We start from the raw sequence: 22,500 nt of genomic DNA, 5'->3' as shown, positions 1-22,500 counted from the left end.
TGTTTCCGACAGATGGAGAGCCTCTTGTTGTGTTCCTAAATCTACCAAGCATTTTGTAACCAATTGCGATATACTTTTGTACGATTTTTTGATCACCTGATTTTTGTGGAATCTCGTTTCTCCGCTTGCTTCTACTTCACTCTTTAATCTCCCTTCGCACGCACTTCTCTCACTCCCTATTCTACCTTACCTAAAACTACTACCTATTGTAAATCTAATCCTAGTAAAGTTCCACTTGCTTTCCCTCGTTCCACACACACACACACACACACACACACACACACACACACACACACACACACACACACACACACACACACACACACACACACACACACACACACACACACACACACACACACACACACACACACACACACACACACACACACACACACACACACACACACACACACACACACACACACACACACACACACACACACACACACACACACACACACACACACACACACACACACACACTGCAACTGACGTTGTGCACGCCCCGGCCCTCCTTCCTCACCATGACCTTTTTGACCCTGCGCAACTTTCTTTTGTGATCTCTGGTAAAATTTAGCATTTGGCCTAGATAATTATACTCATCAGCTTCTTCAAGATTTTCACCTTTGATTAATCATAATTTAATTTACCATGAACTTTAGAGTTGATTATCACTTTAATTTTATTGTCTTCAAACCTAGTTTAAGATTTTCTTTGTTCAGATTAATTAGCACAATTTTCCAAGCTTCTGCTGTTTCTGAAATGAGAATAATGTCATCCACAAATCTCAAGGGATTAGAATATTTCCCATTGATTTTAAAACCTTTCCCTTACCAATTCAACTCTCTCAAAATCACTTCAAGGTAAGCTGCAATTAACTTGGGTGACATACTGTCTTGCCATACTCTCTTTTTCTATTTTGACTTTTCTGTACTGTCACGTAGTCGAATTTCAGTAGTACAATTCACGTAAATTTTTTGAAGAACCATTACAATGTAAGAGCGTTGTTTGGGACTTTGAGGTGATATTGTTGATGCTATCTTAATGACTGAGTTGTAGAACACAATGATATTTTGTTGGCTAGGGAATATCTAATTTTGTGAATAGTATTATATGTATATATTTGAGAGTACTGATTTTGATATTATAATTCATATGCGCAGTCGACCCTGTTTTATTATTCCATAAACTAAGTTTACAAACAGGGCCGAGTGTGAAATTGGGTACGAAATTACAGTACGAAGTTTTATCGTACAAATATCGCACGAGAGTACGGTACGGTGAGTTTCCATTGCTACAACCTACGACAGATAAACAATACTGTACTGGTACTGCGCTCTGCTGCCAAACCACAACGTCATCCCGATCGGCATGAAGTATTACAAAAAGTTGTGGGGTACTTCACACGGGCGTAATTTACTCACTCAGCTACAGCAATTGTGGTTTATCTGCAATATGATACTATTGTTGCTGTGGATACTTTCACCTTTCACTCGGTTTTATTTTTCATTTACCTCATTAATGATCTGAATACTATGGCTCTATTTACCTTGATGTATCCACACACTACGATTAACTTAGTTTCTTCTGGAAGAAGGGACACCCTCATAACTGAATCTTGTCGAACAATAGACTTGATATAGTCATTCTAGCGATACCCCATGATTCTCCAAAGGCACTTGGTATCAAATACTTCGAGGAATCTCTTCAAGTCAATAAGACAGGGAACACAAACGACCTGAAGGTTAAGATCTTAGTTGTCTTGCCTCAGTATCGATAAAGCCATACACGTTGGTTGAGAAAGTCCATAACACCATGGGCAATGTTAATTTTTCGAAGGCCTTCTTGAAATTACCTACTATTGTTATGCACTACACTACCAAGGTATGTGAAGCTATCCAAGACCTCAATGTCCAGCCACATGCACGGACAGGCTGAACTGTGCCAACAATAAACCCTCAACGCCTGGACCTTGGTCTTAGTCCAAGAGACTCGGAGACCAAGCGATCTCCCTTCCTTGTGCAGTAATTCGAAGGCAGCAGCTAGGACCTTCGACGACTCCACAAGGGGCACAGCATCATTGGTAAAGACAAGGTCAGTGACTTTAGTGTTGCCAATGGATTCTCCACAGTGACTTTAATTGACAACTTTACCTGCCTCCATACCTCACAGGACTCTGTCCTAGAGTCAACCGTCTTCTTGAGATCAGCATGGGATACAAGAAATATCTGTAGAAACTCATGCCGGCGCTCCACAAGAACACGAAACGCTGGGATCCGATTACGTGTTGACTTATCGGGCTCAGACTGCTCAGGTCTCTGATTCTTTAGCAGGTGTGAACGAATCCATGTCAGCAACAGATGGGCGAGCACTTTGCCCGGCACACTGTGATGCCGCGGTAGTTGTTGCAATCCTGTCGGTCCCCTTTCCTCTTTCAGATAGAGACGATCAAACCCTTTTTCCAGTCAGAGGAAATGTTACCCGTCAGCCAAGCAGCAGGCAGCATCGAATGCGACCCACGAATTATGACCTCACCTCCGGCTTTCAGCCTCTTGACTCTGACGTTGCAGATACCGGCCGCATTTTTACCCTTCTATTGACAGCCTCTTTGAATTCCCCCCAAAGAAGGCAGAATTTCATCGATCGGTGAATCGGCAACCGCCACCTGAACACCATCAAGGGGAAGTAGACTGCTCTGACGGTCATCCATATATAACAAGTACTTGGCAAAGACCTTACATAAGAACGTAAGAACAAAGGAGACTGCAAAAGACCATAAGGCCTACACTAGGCAGCTCCGTATCCATCACCACCCGTCATCCCCATCCATAAAGTTGTCTAATCGTCTTTTAAAACAACTGATAGTTTCAGCGCTTACTACATGGTTACTAAGTTTATTCCATTCATCGACCACCCTATTAGTAAACCAATTCTTGCCTATTTCCTTCTTAAATCTAAATTTGTCCAGTTTATACTCATTACTGCGAGTCCTGCCCTATTGTTTTATTATGATGACCTTGTTTGCATCACCCTTGTTATAACCTTTGATCCACTTGAACACTTCTATTAGATCACCCCGCACTCTGCGTCTTTCCAGAGAGTGTAAGTTAAGGTGCCTAAGCCTCTCTTTGTAAGGCAAATTTCTGAGTCCATGTATCATTTTGGTTATTCTTTTCTGTACAGATTCTAGTGAATTTATGTCCATTCTGTAGGACGGAGACCAAAACTGTACCGCATAGTCAAGGATGGGTCTAACTATCGCTAGATAGAGTTTGATAATTACCTCTGCACTTCTATTCGTTACCGTCCTAGCAATGAAACCTAATGCTCTGTTAGCTTTATTCCTGGCGCTAATGCACTGCTTCCTGGTTTTAAGGTCCGGACTCACCAGAACTCCCAAGTCCCTCTCGCACTCAGATTTTTCTAAAAACGTGTTATCTAAGCTGTATTTATTTTCGGGGTTGTGTAGCCCTACGTTTAACACGCTACACTTAGAGATATTGAAGTTCATTTGCCATTTCACCGACCATGTTAACAATTTATTAAGATCATCCTGCAGAATCTCTGCGTCGTCTCCTGACCTAATTAGGCGTCCTATTTTAGTGTCGTTCGCAAACTTACTAACATCACTATTTATCCCATCGTCTAAGTCGTTTATGTACATAATGAACAACAAGGGACCCAAAACCAAGCCCTGGGGGACCCCGCTAGTAACATTGCCCCACCTAGATTTTATTCCATTTTTGGTGACCCGCTGTTTTCTGTTACTAATCCAAGCTCTAATCCATTCTAACACTTTTCCTCCTATGCCATGACCTTACACCCTTCCACGCCTGACACTAGTTACCCATCAGCTGGTTGGACCGTGGTCACCTGGGTTACAGACTTGGATATTAGTAAACAGTATTGAGGCAGTTTGCATTAAAATGGCTTTCATCATAATCAATGATTCCCCTAACGCACATCTTTATCCATTCTCATAAGAGCTCTAGTTCACCGTTTTTGAGTCCTGTGTTGGCCAAGTACAGAATATCAAAGAACAATCATCGTGAACTTTCGACAAAAGACTCATCTAGACTTCCCACCCCAGATAACTAAAGCATCCTGCCAGTCTAATTCACCAAAGTGTCTGAAGCTCAGGATATTAAATCAGTAGGAGTGGAAAGAAACATTAAGAAGCACATCTAAGTGTGGATAGTAAGGATGTAGTTAATTACCGGATAACTATGGCATAGTACTAATTAACCAGATGTATGTGATCGTCATCAACCACATAAGTGTGATATTTTCACTGTAGCAAAGGAGCTAATCGAGGGTCCAGTCCTTTTCGCAACGGGAACATTCCCTGAGAAGAAAATCTAAAGAATATGTCACAATGGCAAAGTAATTAGAGACCGATGGAGATCGTATGTAACACTTGAATTATTTTCCAGAGTGAGCAAATAACCCTTTTACCAACAACTGTCTAGGGACGAAAAACTGGGTATGACACACAAAAAAGCTCAATATACAATATGTATACTTGGTTACACTTTCCATGTCGATAGGTTATAAGATGTGCCAAAATATATTGCTCAATACAAGCTCTGAAACCTCTTTCAGTGTTCAGGAAAATTATATTTTTTCACTTTGAGTATACTCGTACAGTCTGACAATTGCTGCGGGATAGGAAAAAATACAAGTGTTCTACGGTTGTATCTTTAATATGAAAAAGGTACATCACACACATGTTGAACACAACACATAATGGGTAGCAATGGAATACAAAATTTGTAGGCATTCTGATGACGTACTTCCGGTGATGTCACGTTGGTTATGTGTTTGCGCCTTCACCTGATAGAACTTTCTATTCTCTCTCTCTCTCTCTCTCTCTCTTTTCTCTTTTTGCCTTAGATCTATTTTTCGGGTACATGACGGCTTATAAACAAGACATTTTCTGTGACACTGAGAACAGCAAATCAACACTTGTAATGGTATCAGAAACCAGTAAAGAACCCTGCCTGTCTTTATAGGAACAAGTTGGAGGTGAGGCATATATTGGAAATCAAATCTGAACCTTCACATATGCAATGCCGTTGCCACTGCACGAGAGAGCTGTCTGAATAGCAACCGAATCATATTCCCATTTGGAGGATGTGGTATGAAGTTATCTCAAGTGGGATTTGATGAAAAAAAAAAACCACATGCACACATTGCTGGGTGTTCATGGGAGTTGATGATGGGGCTTTGGTCAACCATATTTCTTTTTAGTCAAGTAAACTACACCTGATTCACAGAATAAGAACATTGTTTTTGGTCATAGCCAGTGATGGTAATGGACGGGGTATAACAGATGCGTGAGATTGTCCACAAGGATAGAAACGCTGGTAAACTACAGCCCATAAGAACAATAACCTCTCATTTTCCTGGTGCTTTCTATGTTTATTCTCCGCACTAATGAAGACATTTTATATGATATTTGAGCATAAATCCTGAATACAATCATTTCCATCAAGAGCTTAGTTATGAACTAAAATGTCTTATAGTGTACTTTTTATTGCATTTCATAGACCTCACTTCTTGTTGACGCTAAAATCAAGACTTTCGTATATTTCTCCCAAAATTTTTCCGATCTTGTCTCCTACCGGCAGCCCTTGTCTTTTTGCTTTTCATCGCATCAGGAAATTTCTCTCCTGATTTTGTTTCTATAAAGAGATCCACTGCAGGCCGCACGCCAATACTTTATTTTTTTCTCTTTCTCTTTATGTCTGCATGTTTTTGTAATGGCTCATGCCGTGAGATACCTTCTTCTCCATTATTGTTATTATTGGGGAACATCTCTTAACTAGTTATAAAGAATATCAAACGACCTATTTTTTTTTCCATTTTAGTTCGGCACAAGGTCCCTCGTTCCTGTTTTGGCAACAGTGACTCCATCAATGATGGTCTTTCGCACCTTCCCTATAAAAAAAAAAAAAAAAAAAAAAAAAAAAAAAAATAGTTTCTTCCTTTCCCTTTCACACAAACCGAGTTTCATTTACACAGAATTATTTTCGCGTTTGTCTTAGCTACTTGGGCTTGTCCTTTCGTGCACCGAATGATAGTCAATATCATTGGTTTTCGCAACGAAGATTCTGACATCCTTTATCTCATCATACTGAGTGACTTTTGTATTCGTTCTTGTTCCGCACTGATCCCCAATCCATCCGACGTACGCATTTTTATGATAAAAATAATAACTTGCAATGAGATGAATGTAACAACAACAAAATATATATTTGGATAGTTCTGATATTTCATACTTCTTATACATGATTTCTTCCTTGGAAGAAGCAGACTCTTTTTGGGCCTACATTCTCCTGTTATACCTGAGGGTCTTGTTGAAATACATTCTCATATTCTACCTCTTGAGGTTTTCAGAATTTCATAAAGTCTTCTTCAAGTTTCCGAAATCACAAAATATTTCCTCTTCAGGTTCTCGAAATTTCCCGTTTTTTTATATTTTTTTTTATGGAATTTTCAAAGTTTTGATTTTGATAAAGATTCTCAATGTTTACCAATTTTTTTTTTCTTCAAGATTCTTATAGTCTTTTGAAATAATTTTTATTCTAGAGGTTTTCCAACGCTCTCCTGAGGTTCTCGAAGTTTTCTGAATTTGCTATTCCTCCAGATTTTCTTAAAATCTGTCAGTTTTTTAGATTATTGAGTTTCTTTAAACCTTTCGCCTTCGTCTTCTTCGTCTTTTTGCTCTTGAAGTCTCTGAAAAAATTTTCTTCCTCTTCTTGAGGTTCTCAAAATCTTACGATTTTTTTCCAAAATCTTCCTTTATCAGGTTCTCAAAAGTCTCAAGGAATCTTTCTTTTATTTTGTATGATTATTACTTTTTCTTGAAGTCCTCGAAGTCACTCGAACTCTTTCTTATTTATTTTTTTCTGCCGAGACAATCTCCTCCTTTTGCCCAACGGGACTTGGCACGGCACACTCCAGCCGTGACCCTGGCTGTATCAAGACGCGCCTGAGCTTCTTTGGCAATGGCGCCTCCTTCGATGGTGTCAAGGGGCGTCCTTCCGCGACTGACGCCCTCCCTGAGACTGCGACGACGAGGGAGCGGGGAGGTTGAGACGTGCATGGAGTTCCCGCTTGAAGGCTGCATAACGAAGCTTGTTAGACTGTTGAGAAAAAAAAAAGAGGTTAAGATTTTAGATATTGAAGAATTCACGTGACAATAATCAGGATGAATATACAAGATTAAGTTGATAAGAAAATTAAATGGCCACAAAGCACCACTCTGGAAAGAATATGATAAAGATCATATCAGTTTAAGGACAAGTGCTGGTGTTGAGTGTCTTGAAATTTACCTCTTGAAAAAAAGTCTACGTCATAAACAAGTGGGAGGCTGTTTGGGGAAGAGAGTTCCAGAGCCTCCCAGTGGAAAGGAAACAAAGGGCGCTTATTGACTATTTAAAAAAAAAAAAAAAAAAAAAAAAAAAAAAGAGATCATTGCATGGTCTCCTACGAAGGGGAACCGTTAAGCTCAGAAGAAAAATGACCGTAAAAATAGTTTTAGAAAAAAGAAAGAGAGGAATATCACGGTAGACAGCGGCCGAAGAAGAGTTGATCAATCAGAAGGCTTTGGACTTCATCTTTCTCAGAAGAAAATCACTCCAAAAGTTAGATGCGTACCTCATGCAAGGGCTGGTAAGTCCCGCATATGAGGTTAGTAGCTGAGTTGGACTTAGATTTTTTCTAAGATATTTCACAACAGACCATGAATGCTTGAAAAGCCAGAAAAAAAAAGTTGTTTGCCGTTGAAGATAGGATAGTTCTGTTGAAGGCTGGATCAAGTGGGTAGTTGGAGAAACTGAGACTGATTGGAATTGAAGGACCAGACTTTCTGTCACAACCAAATGTAATAGGAGTGTCTGAAGTCAGTGATCTGCACCCACTTTTAGAAAAGAAATCAAGTTTAGTATGAGATCTCTTAAAGACGTTTCATCAGCGTAACAGTTTATGGGAATATGTACACTCAAGTTAGTCATGAAGAGGAAGGAAAGAGTAGGAAGTAGAACAGAATCCTGTGGAACACCAGATGTTTTTGGCATGGGAGGAGGTCAACAACCGGGGCTATAAAAAGATTGAGGTCAAAATAAAAAGTGAAGGAACAAAGATGAATAGGTACTGCAGGAAGGACTTTGGAAATCAAGGATTTGTGGCAGACTCTATTAAATGTTTTCAGCTATGTGTAACGTAACAGTATAGGTCTCAACTAAAAAAAAAACTTCAAAGAGGATGGCCAAGAATCAGGGAGAAAATGAGCAGATCACCTGTAGAGTATTCTTTACGTATACTAATTATGATCAGAGAGAAGTTCATGGGCAGAAAAATATTACATAATCTTCCTGTAGAGAATAGATTCGAAAATTTTAAACAAACAGGAAATCACAGTTGTAGGATGATAGTTAGAGGTCTCAGATCAGTTATTCTTCTTTAAGATGAGTTGAATGTAGTCATATTTCCAGCGTAAAAGTGAAGAACAAGTTGACAGGAAGAGGAAAGTTGAGAAAGTTGGTATGGAGAGAGGGACTTAAGACAGGTGGAACGGAAATCTTTTGTCTTAAGATCAGAAAAGGAAGTAAAAGCATCCTTGAAAGAAATTTGGATAGTCAAAAGGAGCCGGATGAACAGCGCCGGGATCGTCCGAGATAAGAGTTTTTGGTAAAAATTTGGGCATAACAGTTCAGGGTCTTCAGAAGAGACAACAACACTACGGAAGAGAGTAAATATAGAGAAGGATGTGACATTTTTGGAAATGTTGGCTACGTGCCAGACAACGCGTCAGGAGTTAGAAGTTGAGTATTGACGCTTCTTATTGATGTCAGAGCTTTTGGCATGGTGGAGCGCAGATTTGGCACGATTCCGGGCGTAACTGAGCAATATGAATCTTAGGAGCTTGAACAGCACAGTACTGTTTATTAAACTCATCATTCTCCTGAAGAGCCTGATAATAGGTGTGGTTGATTTCCTTTTTATGTTACCTTATTTAATCTATTTTCATTGTCATTTTATATTTAATTTTTATTTACATTTATCTATTTACTTATTTATTTATTTGTTTACTTATCTCTTTATCTATCTATTTATTTATTTACCTATTTATTTATTCATTTATTTATTTATTTATTTATTTATTTATTTATTTATCTATTTATTTATTCATTCATTTATTCATTTATTCATGTATTCATCTATCTATTTATTTACTTATTAATTTAGATTCAGGGATAGAGAATGCCGTGAAAATCATTCTTCCATACCCGAAATTCTAGTTATGTGGAAGATCTCGAGTAGAGAAAGGGTAGTCACTCCACGAGAAACCAGAGAAGTACTGCCTCATATTATGCTCCCATCCGGCAGTACCGAAGTGCCAAAGGGTAATAGTGTAGCAATATATATGACAGAAATGAGATTATGATTGGAGGTAACAAACAGAGACAGAGAGAGAAAAAAAAAAATGAACGCAATAAAAGAAGGACGAGGGAAAAAATCGAAAAGGTTGGGTTCGTCTCCAGGGTCAGAATTAGAGGTGAAGTGCTGAACTAACTGCTTTTTTTAATGTCGTTCAAGAAAGAAAAGCTAATTTACCGGCTGGATCATTAAGAGAAAAGGTTTAAAGGAAAGGAGAGAGGGGTGGAATATACCCCGCTGACGAAGTTACAGTAGATAGTCAAAGAAATCGTGATAATATTTGGACTTGGACGAGATATAGACAGCAAATAACTGCTTAGTGGAAGAATAAAAATACAGTTTATGCCAGATGGATGGAAATTTGAAAGATTTGGGAACGTGGGAAGCAGCAAGATCCGTTGTACACATATAGACAACAACCAGCTTTGGAGTGATGATTAGTATATTTAGTATATTGAAAGTAGTAGCAAGCATAGAACAAAGATGCTATCTGTATGCCCAGACACCAAGAGTCAGTGAGAGAGAAGTATAGTTTGCAGAAAAAGTGGTGTTCCACACGGAGGAAACCTCGAGTACAGTGAGCAAATATTACAGGAACAGTTGAAGAGTTAGGAAGAGCATCGAGACACCTAAGTCATCAGATAGAGACTAGTCCAGATGGTTTCGATCCTTCTCTCACTAAGACACCCTGAGGCTATTCTAAAGATAAAGGACTCCATGAATATTTTAAAAGTAAGAAAGAAGAGGTGCTAAGAGTAGTGTATTGTTCACTGTATTGATGAGTAAGAGACATGGACTACTTTTTGTCAGTGGTAGCATGACAATTTGTAAAAAACCGTAAACATAAACAACAGTTGGGGAACTTAGGTTTTTTTTTGCCACTGTTCTTGACATCCCCATAAAAATAACGAGTATTGCTTTGACTTGGGAAAGGAAAATCTTCATAATAATGATCATTTTGTTAAAGGTGACGAGCCATCCAAAGGATGCGAAAAAAATCATAATAATAATAAAATAATAAATAAAAACTATAATAATGTAAATAATAAATAAAATACATAAATAAATGGATAGGTATAGTTAAATAATAAACAAACAGGTAAATAGTAAATAATGATAAATTGACATATAACTAATAATAAATGAAAATCAATCAGACAAATGATAACAAAACAAAAACAAATAATATAAAATATTGTTTATTTTCTTGCAGATGACTTCTTTCGTTTAATTCATTCTCCATTTGGTGGAGTCTAACATTTGTAGAATTTGTCTAAAAAATTATGATGATAATATGGTTTAACGTCACAAATTCCCCTCTATCGGAAGGCTAGTACGGTGCCCCTCACAATTTCCTGGATCTTAACCCTCGGTCGTAGGCAGTTATTGGGGAAGTGCTCCTGGTGACTGGGAGAGCTCATCGATTGGCTGGAAAATATTTTAGAGTATCAACATTATTAGGTATGTATAAAGGTAAGTATGCATGTATGTATGTATGTACCTGTATATATGTATGTATTTATGTATGTATGTATGTATGTATGTATGTATGTATGTATGTATGTAAGTGTGTGAGTGTGTGTGTGTGTGCGTGTATTACCCAGTTGTATTTACCTAGTTGTATTTTACAGGAAGAGAGTTTTGCTCGTAGTGATCCGCTTTTGTATCTTTCAGCATCAAGTTTGTTCTTAAATACTTGTATAGTTTTTGTACTCACTGTTTCCTCATCCAATTTATTCCAGATATCTAGCACTCTGTGTGTGAAACTATTCTTTTTCAGATCTCTTTTGTAACTATCCTTTTTAAGTTTCTTTTCATGTCCTCTTGTTTTCCTTTTATCTCACTATAGTAAATCATCTCTATCGAGGACTTCCATCCATTTCATAATTCTGTAGATGGTTAGTAGATCTCCTTTTTCTCTTCTTTGTTCCAGGGTTGGTAGTTCGAGTTTGGACAATCTTTGTTCGTATGTGAGTTTGGAGAGTGTTCGTGCCATCTTTGTCGTTGTTCTTTGAATTCTTTCTAATTTCCTTATATTCTTTTTAGTACTGGGTGTCCATAGTGACGCAGCGTACTCCAATATTGGTCTTATCAATGTAACTAATATTTTCTTTACCATTTCTTTATCCAAGTAGTCAAAGGCCACTTTCATTGATCTTAGTAAATTGAAAGTTTCTCCAACTATTTTGTTGATATGTTTGTCTGGTGTCATGCTTTTGCTGATAATTACTCTTAGGTCCCTTTCCAAGTTAACTTTTTTTAACTTCCTTTGTACCAATTTCATATTGTCCCGATATTCTATTTTTACTTTTCCAAACCCCATTATACTACATTTCTTAATGTTGAAATTCACTTCACACTTCTGACTCCATTCCCAGACATTGTCCAGGTCTTTTTGTAGTGATTTACAATCTTTCTCTGTACTTACTCTCTTTAGTAGTTTTGCATCATCTGCAAAGAAGTTTATATAACATTCCACACCTTCATCCAAGTCATTTATATATATGGCAAACATTATCGGAGCCAATACAGTGTGTGTGTGTGTGTGTGTGTGTGTGTGTGTGTGTGTGTGTGTGTGTGTGTGTGTGTGTGTGTGTGTGTGTGTGTGTGTGTGTGTGTGTGTGTGTGTGTGTGTGTGTGTGTGTGTGTGTGTGTGTGTGTGTGTGTGTGTGTGTGTGTGTGTGTGTGTGTGTGTGTGTGTGTGTGTGTGTGTATTTACCTAGCTGTATTTACCTAGTTGTATTTTACGGGAAGGGGAGCTATGCTCGTGGTGTCCCGTCTTCATATCTCATTTCATCTAAACTATTTTTATTGTGTGTGTGTGTGTGTGTGTATGTATGTATGTATGTATGTATGTATGTATGTATGTATGTATGTATGTATGTATGTATGTATGTATGTATGTATGTATTTATGTATGTATGTATGTCATTATTTCTAAGCCAACCATGAGCATTTCACCAGTAACCGCCTGCACAGCAGATAATTAAATGTCGTAGTGTAGATAGACTCCCATTTAAAGAGATCAGAAATAGAACACTTCCTGAAGAAAGCTCAGGACACCTGGAATTCATATAGGAGGAAAAGAGCAATAAAGGATAATTAGGTCAAAAGAAACCACATACTCATACAAGAAAATAAACTATGCAGAATATAACGTCGCTTTTCGACAGGGAAGGGATGACCAAGGTTAGGCACAGATCTATTGTAGAATGTTGTCCATGGACCATAGAATCATAGGGATGGTAGACAATTAGGGTATTGAAAGCATCTCATCAAAGCAACTTTTGGGAAATAGCTGCTTGAATCAACATATGGTAGCGTGCATGACAAATAATTGTTACAAAGAATTCATCATCCAAAAATGAGTACGCATTCATCTCACTTTAGCATTGACGATGAAGACCAACATTTACATTCAAGTGGGTATTACTGTATATTTTCTGCGATGCATTCAGTATTCCATTGGAGTGTTCAGATGGGGCATGATTCCCCCTCCACCCTCCCCCCAGAAAATTTTGTACGTGTGTTCGAGAATAGACAAAAATCTTCTATATTAAATGCATGTTTAATCCATGCTATGATGTTTGGTATGTCGCATGTTTGGAAAACTTAAAGAATATCTATTGCTGATCTGACGCATATACTCTTTTAGGATTGCTTCAGGTGCCAGACAGGCATTTGAATTTACTCACGTTGAGTCATTATATTTCTAGATGCTTCCGTACAGTCTTCATCTCAGTTTCAGAATAATATCGATACCACGCATCTTATTGATGTTATGCACAGGCTTTTAGAAACCTCTAGGCTTTACTGAAATACATTTTCAAAATCCTAAAAATTAGAACGACTTTATACCAATAATTCCGTACATACCGGTATATAATTGTGTCTTAGCAGTGGACTTAACCATACCCTTAGAAAAAAAAAAAAAATGTTATTCAGATCTGGGGTGGTTACAGGGCTGGCCATTAATGAGGTTTCAAGGATGGCCGTGACCACACCTGTCATGCATCACTAGATGTGCCTCACCTCTATTTCCTTGCGCCTGTACTTTGGGTAGTGGACTGAAGTCTGAAATCCTTCATGGCTGAGGAAGGCCTTGTCCAGCACCAAAAAACGATAGGCGTACTTGTGCAACATGTAGATCTGAAAGAGAAGGCAGGAATGACTGAAATGTTCCTGAAGCAAGGGCAAAATTCAACGTCAACATAACGTCAAGAGACTAGAGTGTCTCGCGAAGGAGGACGCTCAACTCACGTGACTACTCCTCGTGAAGCCATAGCCGATGAACCTCTCATCGTAGAGGGGCGCCGCCGTTGGCACGACAAGGATAGGTTCCCAGTACTCCTCGTATGTCGACACGCGGTAGGCGATACGGTAATTGGTGCTGTTCCTCGGGTCTTCGTCCTCCTCCCAGCGTTGCAGGTTTGAGTTTCCCTGGTTAAGGGCGTAGACCTGTATGTGGAAAGGTTGGGCGAGGTCCCGCGCTCGCATGCGCAGGAGGTCATCCTTGGTGCCGGGCATCTCGGTCACTGTGTCGTGGATCTCGTAGACGGGGATGACGTAGGTGCAGCGGTGACAGACCTGGACCGCCCTCGTCGCCAGGAAAGTGTCCAACCGATGAGCCATGTCTGGGGCCGGGAGCATGTCCACATCAATGGTGAGCGTGAAAGGTGTGGGACACGTCCTGCGAGCCATATTCCTGAGGAGGTTCTGCGGGTACATCTGGCCCTCGTCTTGACGGTGGCCGCCTTGGAGGTCCTTGAGCATTGCGTTGACACCGATAGGGTCGTCGCAGTCCAGGTCCTCGAGATTGAGGTCATCCCAGGCTACGTCCACCGGCGGCTGCGCCCTCGGGTAGGTCATGTGGAAGGCCACCCGTTCCCTCACGCCGTGGAAGCACCTCCTCAGGTACTTGATCATCCTGACCGCTACGGCATAGTTCTTCCCAGGTACGAAGACGGCCACGGAGACCGGGCCATCCCAGGTTTCGATCTGGCGAGCCACCCAAAAGAGCCGGTCCGCTGAAGCCTGCGTCGCGAGGCTCACCCTCACATCCGGGTTGGTCCACATCGAGGCTCGAGCCACGAATGTGTGGCTTGAGAAATTACCTGTATTGTCCCGGAGGCCCTCGCTCGCGTGCACTGGACTCAGGAAGTCGACCTGGTTCGTTGCGTTCTGCAAGAAAAGCAGGTGGTTGGTAAGTTGTAGGTCAGGTAAGCTATATTCTAATAGGGATGCATATTCGTACACACACACATACAGTTAGATAATAACAAACTTTGCAACTATGCATTGGTAATCTTCTTCCCAAGACGTAAATAAGTACATTCGGTACAGCTCCCAAGAAGGCGCCAACGATTACAGCCAAATATATACATTTCATTGTTCAGTTTCACGCCCTACGTCATCAGCCTAACCTCCTATTTCTAAATATTTGTCGAAAAATTTCACACAACTACCTACACTTTTCACTCACATACTCTTAACAATATTAGTTTCACTTTTATAATTGTCATTTGCCTAATGCTTATGTACGTATCTCTATCCATCAAACCACTTATACTCATGTCCTTTCCACAATTTTTGATATCCGTTATTATTGATACCATAGTTCTTCGTATCTTATCATTCACGCTCATTTCTTTTTCAAAAAGTATTGTAATGTTTATATCACCACAGTTGCTGGTTGTCCTTATACTGTTTACTTCCTTCAGACTGCTCGTTTCCGCAGTTCCCGTCTTCCTATTATTCGTTGAGTCTCGTTACCCAAGTATAATAACCATACAGCAATATTAGCTCTACAGGATATAAAAACAATCATAGTTGTATTTGTTACGATGTGTTTCATTCCAAACTTCCTTCTGTGCTTTTGTCGCCCTCGTTTCTACCTCATTCTTTATTTAGCATCTTCCTTCGTTCAACCGTTCATCGGTACTTCCACCCCTCTTCCAGTAGCTTCCTCTCCAGGCTAAATTTCCAATTTCCATGCAACTATTCTGAATATTCTCTCCTTACTAACCTCTCCAATACTCTTTGGAATAATTTTTCACTATCATCAAGTAGTGCCGAATCAAATATAAACACGGCCACCATTTCGGTACCAAAGGGACTTTCAAGACTTTGTTTTTGGCCAACATTAGGCGATTTCACTTAATTTAACCAACTCTCCTTGGACTGAAAGGGGCAAAGAAAGTGTCTAAAAGAATCCTCAATTAACCTTTCCTGTCCTCACGGGACTGATTTTGTTCCGGATAACGCCATATGGATACGATTTCATTAAACTTTGACTTACAGGGTTAAGTCATTCTTGCTTGCTCCTCTCACCCTTGATGGGTCCCTTTCGTGCACATTTTACATCGAGTAAGTATCATCGAAAAAACACGGCGACATCAAGCACACATGTCTCATGCCAATCTATTTCCTCTCTGCACGCGTTTACACACGTCCCTGTTTCTGTATAAAACAAAAAAATTTAAACACTTCTGCACATAAAAACACAAGAATAAAGGAGACTGCAAGAGACCATAAGGCCTATACTAGGCAGTTACATGTCCATCACCACTTATCATCCCTATCCATAAACTTGTCTAACCGTTTCTTAAAACAATCGATAGTCTCAGCACTCACTACATGGTTACTAAGTCTATTCCGTTCATTGACCACTCTATTAATAAACCGGTCTTGTCTATTTCCTTCTTAAATCTAAATTTGTCCAATTTAAATTCATTACTGCGAGTCCTGCCCTGATGTCTTAATATGATGACCTTGTTTGCGTCACGCTTGTTAAAGCTTGCCCCCTTAGCTCAATTTCGCCAGGGCACTGACGATATGGATAGGGCACTCTTAGATATGGGATAAGATTTCAGAAACAAAAAGAGTGAGACTGTAAGAGGCTGGTAGATAAGTAGGTAGATAGAGGGGTAGGTGGCGAGAATTTAATTTTTGAGTTAGATGTTTTGAAAACAATAGCCGCGAAGGAGTTGTGGAGTTGCATAATCTCACTCACCGTCACAAAGTTTATAAACAACAGCTAGGGTACAGATTTTAATGCTGATGTGACAATATGTAAACTAGGCCATTCCAGTTCGATGTTGAGATTGCTTGTGTAAGCAGTATTGCTTAAGAGGGTGTAAATGGGAGAAAATACACGCCCTTAAGGGGAAGCACTTATTTGTAACGGTCAAGATTATTGGATGAATTAAATATTGATGTCGGAGCACAGATGGTTTAGTGAGTAGATTGGGGATTCCAGGCGGAAGTCCTCTGCTGTACCTAAGAAAATAACGATGTAGATAGAGAATTAGTGAAGAAGAAACGATTTTTTTTTTCTTTACTAGTTTGATTCACCATCCAGAAATCTTATTAAGGAAGATATGGTGAAAAATACGTGAGGGGACGACAGAGATATATAGATAGAAAAACTGATACTAGACACAGAGAGAAAGAACAGACAAACAGACGTGCAGGCAGGCAGGCAGGTAGGCAGGCAAAAACAAAACAGAAAAAACAGAGGGACGACTCTTCAGGGTGCCCAATAGCAACCCATAACCTACGGTGTTCACAACATTGGACCCATTGGGTGGCGGTAGCGTCGGCGCAGCCCGGCGCACCACCACGAATCTGGTGTTGAAGACATATAGGTTGACCACGATGCCGAGGAGTGCGTTGAGCATCACGACCGTCACGTGCACTGCCAACACACGCCGACACGCCATTACGGCATGAAGAGACCGGCGCCAACGTGTCCACGAGTGTCTGAAAGAGAGGAGGACATGAGGATCAGAAGGCAACGTGTATTTACGTACTTGCATTTACCTAGTTGTGATATACTGGAATATCATTACTCTCGTAGGGAACCATCTCTATATCTCCATCAGTTAAAACTCGATGGCGTGGTTCATAATGATCTTGGGTCAACTGCTAGACTCGTGAACAACAACTATTACCCTTCCCGATGAAAGCTCAGAACTCTTTATCCATATATAAATACTGTCCCTTACACATCACACGCCCACCTCATTGCTCAAGAGAAAGAGTAATAGCTTGTAAAGTTAGTGAAGTTTTCAAACCCTGAGCGGGGCGCGATCTAGGATTACAATAAGTTGCAGTGATAGAACATGCCGACAGAAGACCCTTACGTCAATAACGAGGTTGAATGAAAAAAATATGCGCGCGCACACACACACACACACACACACACACACACACACACACACACACACACACACACACACACACACACACACACACACACACACACACACACACACACACACACACACACACACACACACACACACACACACACACACACACACACACACACACACACCACACACGACTTGGTGGCGCGGTTGGTAGAGTCCCTGACTGTCACTACGGCGGTCTGGGTTCGAATCCTGTCCAGGGCTGTAATAATTTCAGTATTTCGAGTCGTTACTCCAACTCTCGTGGGCGGGGAGTTGGGGTGTGTGCGTGTAGGGTCATAGGATTACCCATAGATCGCTCATACGAGCTCTGAGCTCTCTCCCGAGATGGAAATAGCTGTCGATCACGAGTCCAACACGTGACCCAAAGACTAAAGTGAATACACACACACACACACACACACACACACACACACACACACACACACACACACACACACGTCCATCGTCAGTGTAAAGACCTCTCAACCAAGATCTAAGGAATAACAGGTCTAACCACTTCCGACCGAATTTCGAGGGAGTTGGCGCAGCGGGCCCGTGAACGTCACCTGGCTGTTCAAAGTGGGGTTCGCGGGTCCTATAGCTGTCAGTTGAAGCTGGTGCGTCGTTCGGGTATGTTGTTGCCTTCGCTCGCACCGCTCCACGCAATTAGTTATATTCTGACAAATATTATATAAAATATATATATATATAAATATATATAAAATATTATAGTTCCTGTCTATATATATGAATATATAATATATATGATATATAATATATATATATATATATATATATATATAATATATAAAATATTATAGTTCCTGTCTTCCTTGGCGTTTCACAGTTTTCTTCAGTGTTTCACAAAGAGAAAACGGACCCAGCCTAATGACGTCAGAAGCTGCGCACAATAATTCAAACGGTCTGACCTGTTTATTTAGACCTTGCTCTCAACTAGAGCTCCCGAGAAATAAAGGAACTTCTCAACCACAAATATAACAGGAAACCTAGTTTGTGTTAAATGGGGAGGGGAGTATTAGTGGATGACCGAAATGGTTTAACATATTAGAAATGGTGAGTATTGAGGAAAACGAAAATGAATAGAAACAGACCAGGAAATGGCGACACAGTTGAACCCAACATTGGTAAAGCAGAGACACCTACTGACACAATACCGAAACATAACGATAACATCGAAACGCCATTGGGTGTTAAGGTATGGTGAAGATTTGTCTGGATTTAATAAATATGACAGAAGTCTGAGTAGAATTATACATATAGAGAATGAGATGAGATCTAGGAAAATTTCATGGAATCAAGAAATTATGGAGCTAAAGAAAGAAATCATAAACCTAAAGAATAAGTATAATGAAATCTATAAAGAAGTGGAGGACTTAAAAAAAGGAAAATGCGGAAATAAATATAAAGGAGTGGACAAATAAGTATTAAGACAAAAACAGGAATAAGTGTATATCAAGTGCTGGTTTAACAGAAGGTGTAGTGAGGCGAAAGATAGAAGAGATAAAGCTTGGAAAAGATGGAGAAAGTGTAAAAAAAAACTGGAAAGTGGCAAATATATATCAATCTAAGGAATGAACATGTAAAAATACGAATGGAGAAAAAAAAAAAAAAACTATGAAAAAGACATAATAGAAAAATGTAAGGACCCACTAAAAATTTTCTTTAGACATGTGAACAGTAAACTAAAAACAAACAGGAAATAGTAAAATTACGCCAAGGGAATGTAGAATACAGAGAAGATATAGAAGAGGCTGAAGTCATGAACAAACACTTCAAGTCTGTGTTTACTAGAGAAAATATACAGCATGGGGATGAAAGAAGTGAAGTGAGATCCTCCCCCATAAGAGAAATAATTGTAAAAAGAAAAGAAGTAATGGACCAAATAATGAACCTTGATGTCAGGAAATCGCATAGCCCAGATGGAATTGCAAACCGGGTACTAAAAGAATGTATAGATGAACTAATAGACAAAGTATATAAGGTAATAAGCGGCTCACTCAAAGAAGGAAAAATACCGGATGACTGGAAAAATGCTAATATCGTACCAATATATAAAGGGGGGGAAACAAGGAATACCTAACGAATTACAGACCGGTTTCTCTTACAAGTACAGTAGCCAAAATTTGTGAAAAAGTTATCGAAAATAGGCGGACAAAACATCTGGAGAACAATATTCTAAACCCGAGATAATTCGGATTTAGACAGGGAAAATCATGTGCCACAAATTTGACCTGTTTCTATTAAAGACTAATAGATAAAAAAAAAAAAAAAAAAAAAAAAGGATGGTAAAGTACCACACAAATTTTTTTTTTAATAAAACTGGAAACCATAGGGCAACTATTGAAATGGATGGAAATTTTCTTGCATGAAGGAAAAATGGGAATAGTCTCCAGAGATAAAAGTTCTACTTGGGAAGAGGTGATTAGTGGGGTCCTACAGGAATCATTATTGGCTCCGATAATGTTTGCTATTTATGTAAATGACATGAATGAGGGTGTAGAATGTTACATGAACTTCTTTGCAGATGACGCAAAACTGCTGAGGAAAGTAAGTACTGAAACGGACTGTGAGTTGCTATAGAAAGACCGGAATAGTGTTTGGGAATGGAGTCAGAAGTGGGAAGTGGACTTCAACACCAAGAAATGTAACATAATGTAATCTAGAAAAAGTGAAAAAAGAATATCAGGACAGTATAAAATCGGTACACATGAGGTAAAGAAAGTGGGTTCTGAAAAAGACCTGGGAGTAATCATCACAAAAGACATAACTCCTGGTAAACAAATAAATAAAATTGTCGTCGAAGAAACCTACAACTTGCTAAGATCAATAAATATGGCCTTTATTTACCTGGACGAAGAAATGATGAAGAAAATTCTTGTCACACTGATAAGAACAAGACTAGAGTACGCAGTGACACTATGGAGACCCAGTATTAAAAAGAATATATATAGAATTGAAAGAATCCAAAGAGCAATTACGAAGATGGCCCCAGCACTTTCAAAACTGCCATATGAAGAGAGATTGTCAAAGCTGGAATTGCCGAGTCTGACTCTGGAATTAAAAAGAGAAAGATGTGACCTATTGACCATCTATAGAATCATGAGAGGCATGGAAGTCCTTGATAGAGAGGACTTACTGAATTGGGATCAGAGAATTACAAGAGGACAGGTAAAGAAACTAAAAAAGGACAGTTATAGAAGGGTTCTGATAAAGAACAGCTTTCCAAACAGTGGTGGAAGTCTGGAACAAATTGGACGAATCAATAGTGTGCGTAAACACCATACATCAATTTAAAAACAAACTAGATACTGCGAAATACAGAGACGGGAGACCACGAGCATAGCTCCCCTTCCCGTAAAATATAATTATAGGCAATTCACTCAAAGAATCTCAGTCGATCCTGCGTTTTCGGTTGACAGCCCTGCTCACCCTTCCCTCGCTGAGCTGGCTGAAACCTCAAGTTTCCTTAAAATATGTTGATATTCCTTCACTTAGCGCAGTGATTATACGAGTTACACGAATTTCATGTACATCTAGGGATGAAGCAGTCCTTGTTCACCTTTTTCAAAGCTTTCCATCTCGATAATGCAAAGAAAGTAATTATAGCGAGTACAAGATAAGGAATATAACTTACTCGAATTCTACAACACAGTTGTCTCGAATTATGACAAAAGAAACAATATAGATTTAATATATCTAGACTTTGCAAAAGCTTTTGATACCGTCCCACACGAAAGACTACTTACTAAATTAGCTTTGCATGGAATAAGTGGTAGCCTATTAGGTTGGACTAGTAATTGGTTGAAAGGTCGAAAACAGAGAGTTGTTTTAAATGGAAAAACTTCTGGATGGAAAAGTGTTGCAAGTGGAGTTCCTCAGGGTTCCGTTCTTGGGCCACTTCTATTCATAGTATATATAAATGATATAGACCATGGACTAAAATCTACTGTTTCCAAATTTGCTGATGATACAAAACTGTGCGGAGTGGCAAATGATCACTCAAACCAATTAGATATTCAAGAAGATTTAGATCAATTACAGCAATGGTCTGAAAAGTGGCTAATGAAATTTAACACAAGTAAATGCAAGGTAATGCACATAGGTAAAAATAACAGCAAGTACGATTACAAGTTATTTGGAAATTCGTTAACAAAAGTGGATAGTGAAAAAGATCTCGGCGTAATTATCAGTAACGACCTCAAATCATCCAAACAGTGTATTTCAGCCTCTGAGAAAGCAAATAAGATTCTGGGATTGATTGCGCGATCTTTTGATTTCAAAAGTCCATCACTCATTAACAAGCTATATAAATCGTTAGTTCGTCCACATTTGGAATATGCTGTTTCCGTATGGTCACCGAATCTCATTAAAGACATTGACAGACTGGAAAAAGTACAACGGCGAGCCACAAAACTGATTCCAAATATCAAAAATAAATCATACGAAAATCGACTTAAGCACATGAATCTGTTTTCCCTAAAAAAGCGTAGACTCAGAGGTGACTTGATACAGGTCTTTAAGATTTTAAAGGGAATTGACAACATCAAAAGTGACCAAATTTTCACATTGAATGAGAATCAGACAAGAAACAATGGTCTCAAACTGTCCGGAAATAGATTCAATTTGGAAGTAGGTAGAAACAACTTTGCCAACCGTGTAGTTAATGAATGGAATAAACTTCCTGCACAGGTAGTGCAATGTAGTTCAGTTCGAAGCTTTAAGAATCATTTAGATAAATACCTAAGTAAGATGCTGTAATTATTATAATTTATGTTATATTATTTGTTTTTGTTTTGTTATAATTTGTCTGTGATTTTCATTTATTATTAGTTATATG

The 22,500-nt window shown here is 39.2% G+C and overlaps 2 protein-coding genes across 6 annotated transcripts in view; one reads left to right on the top strand and one right to left on the bottom strand.

The window, feature by feature from the left end:
* The window catches only part of LOC143038518 (uncharacterized), a 42,709-nt gene extending 42,356 nt beyond the window's left edge, over positions 1–353 (top strand). Inside the window, exon 4 of the mRNA XM_076207796.1 lies at positions 1–353. This exon is cut by the window's left edge and continues 2,265 nt beyond it. The gene's annotated coding sequence lies outside the window, so the exon portion shown is untranslated.
* A 4,343-nt stretch (positions 354–4,696) lies between these two features.
* Positions 4,697–22,500, bottom strand: part of LOC143038448 (beta-1,4-glucuronyltransferase 1-like) — a 62,095-nt gene continuing 44,291 nt past the window's right edge. For all 5 annotated transcript variants that reach the window (XM_076207658.1, XM_076207673.1, XM_076207666.1 and 2 more), the window contains 4 exons: positions 17,007–17,208; positions 13,708–14,628; positions 13,480–13,596; positions 4,697–7,151 (listed from right to left, as the gene is read on the bottom strand). In XM_076207658.1, the coding sequence (XP_076063773.1) occupies positions 7,035–7,151; positions 13,480–13,596; positions 13,708–14,628; positions 17,007–17,208 (1,357 nt within the window). In that variant the 3' untranslated portion in view covers positions 4,697–7,034. The remainder of the gene's footprint in view (positions 7,152–13,479; positions 13,597–13,707; positions 14,629–17,006; positions 17,209–22,500) is intronic.

The sequence above is a fragment of the Oratosquilla oratoria genome, chromosome 2 (assembly GCF_046742065.1).
Source record: "Oratosquilla oratoria isolate Oo_2021 chromosome 2, ASM4674206v1, whole genome shotgun sequence".
Classification (NCBI taxonomy): domain Eukaryota; kingdom Metazoa; phylum Arthropoda; class Malacostraca; order Stomatopoda; family Squillidae; genus Oratosquilla; species Oratosquilla oratoria.
The sequence above is the reverse complement of the archived record's forward strand: the minus strand, read 5'-3'. Positions and strand labels throughout refer to the sequence as shown.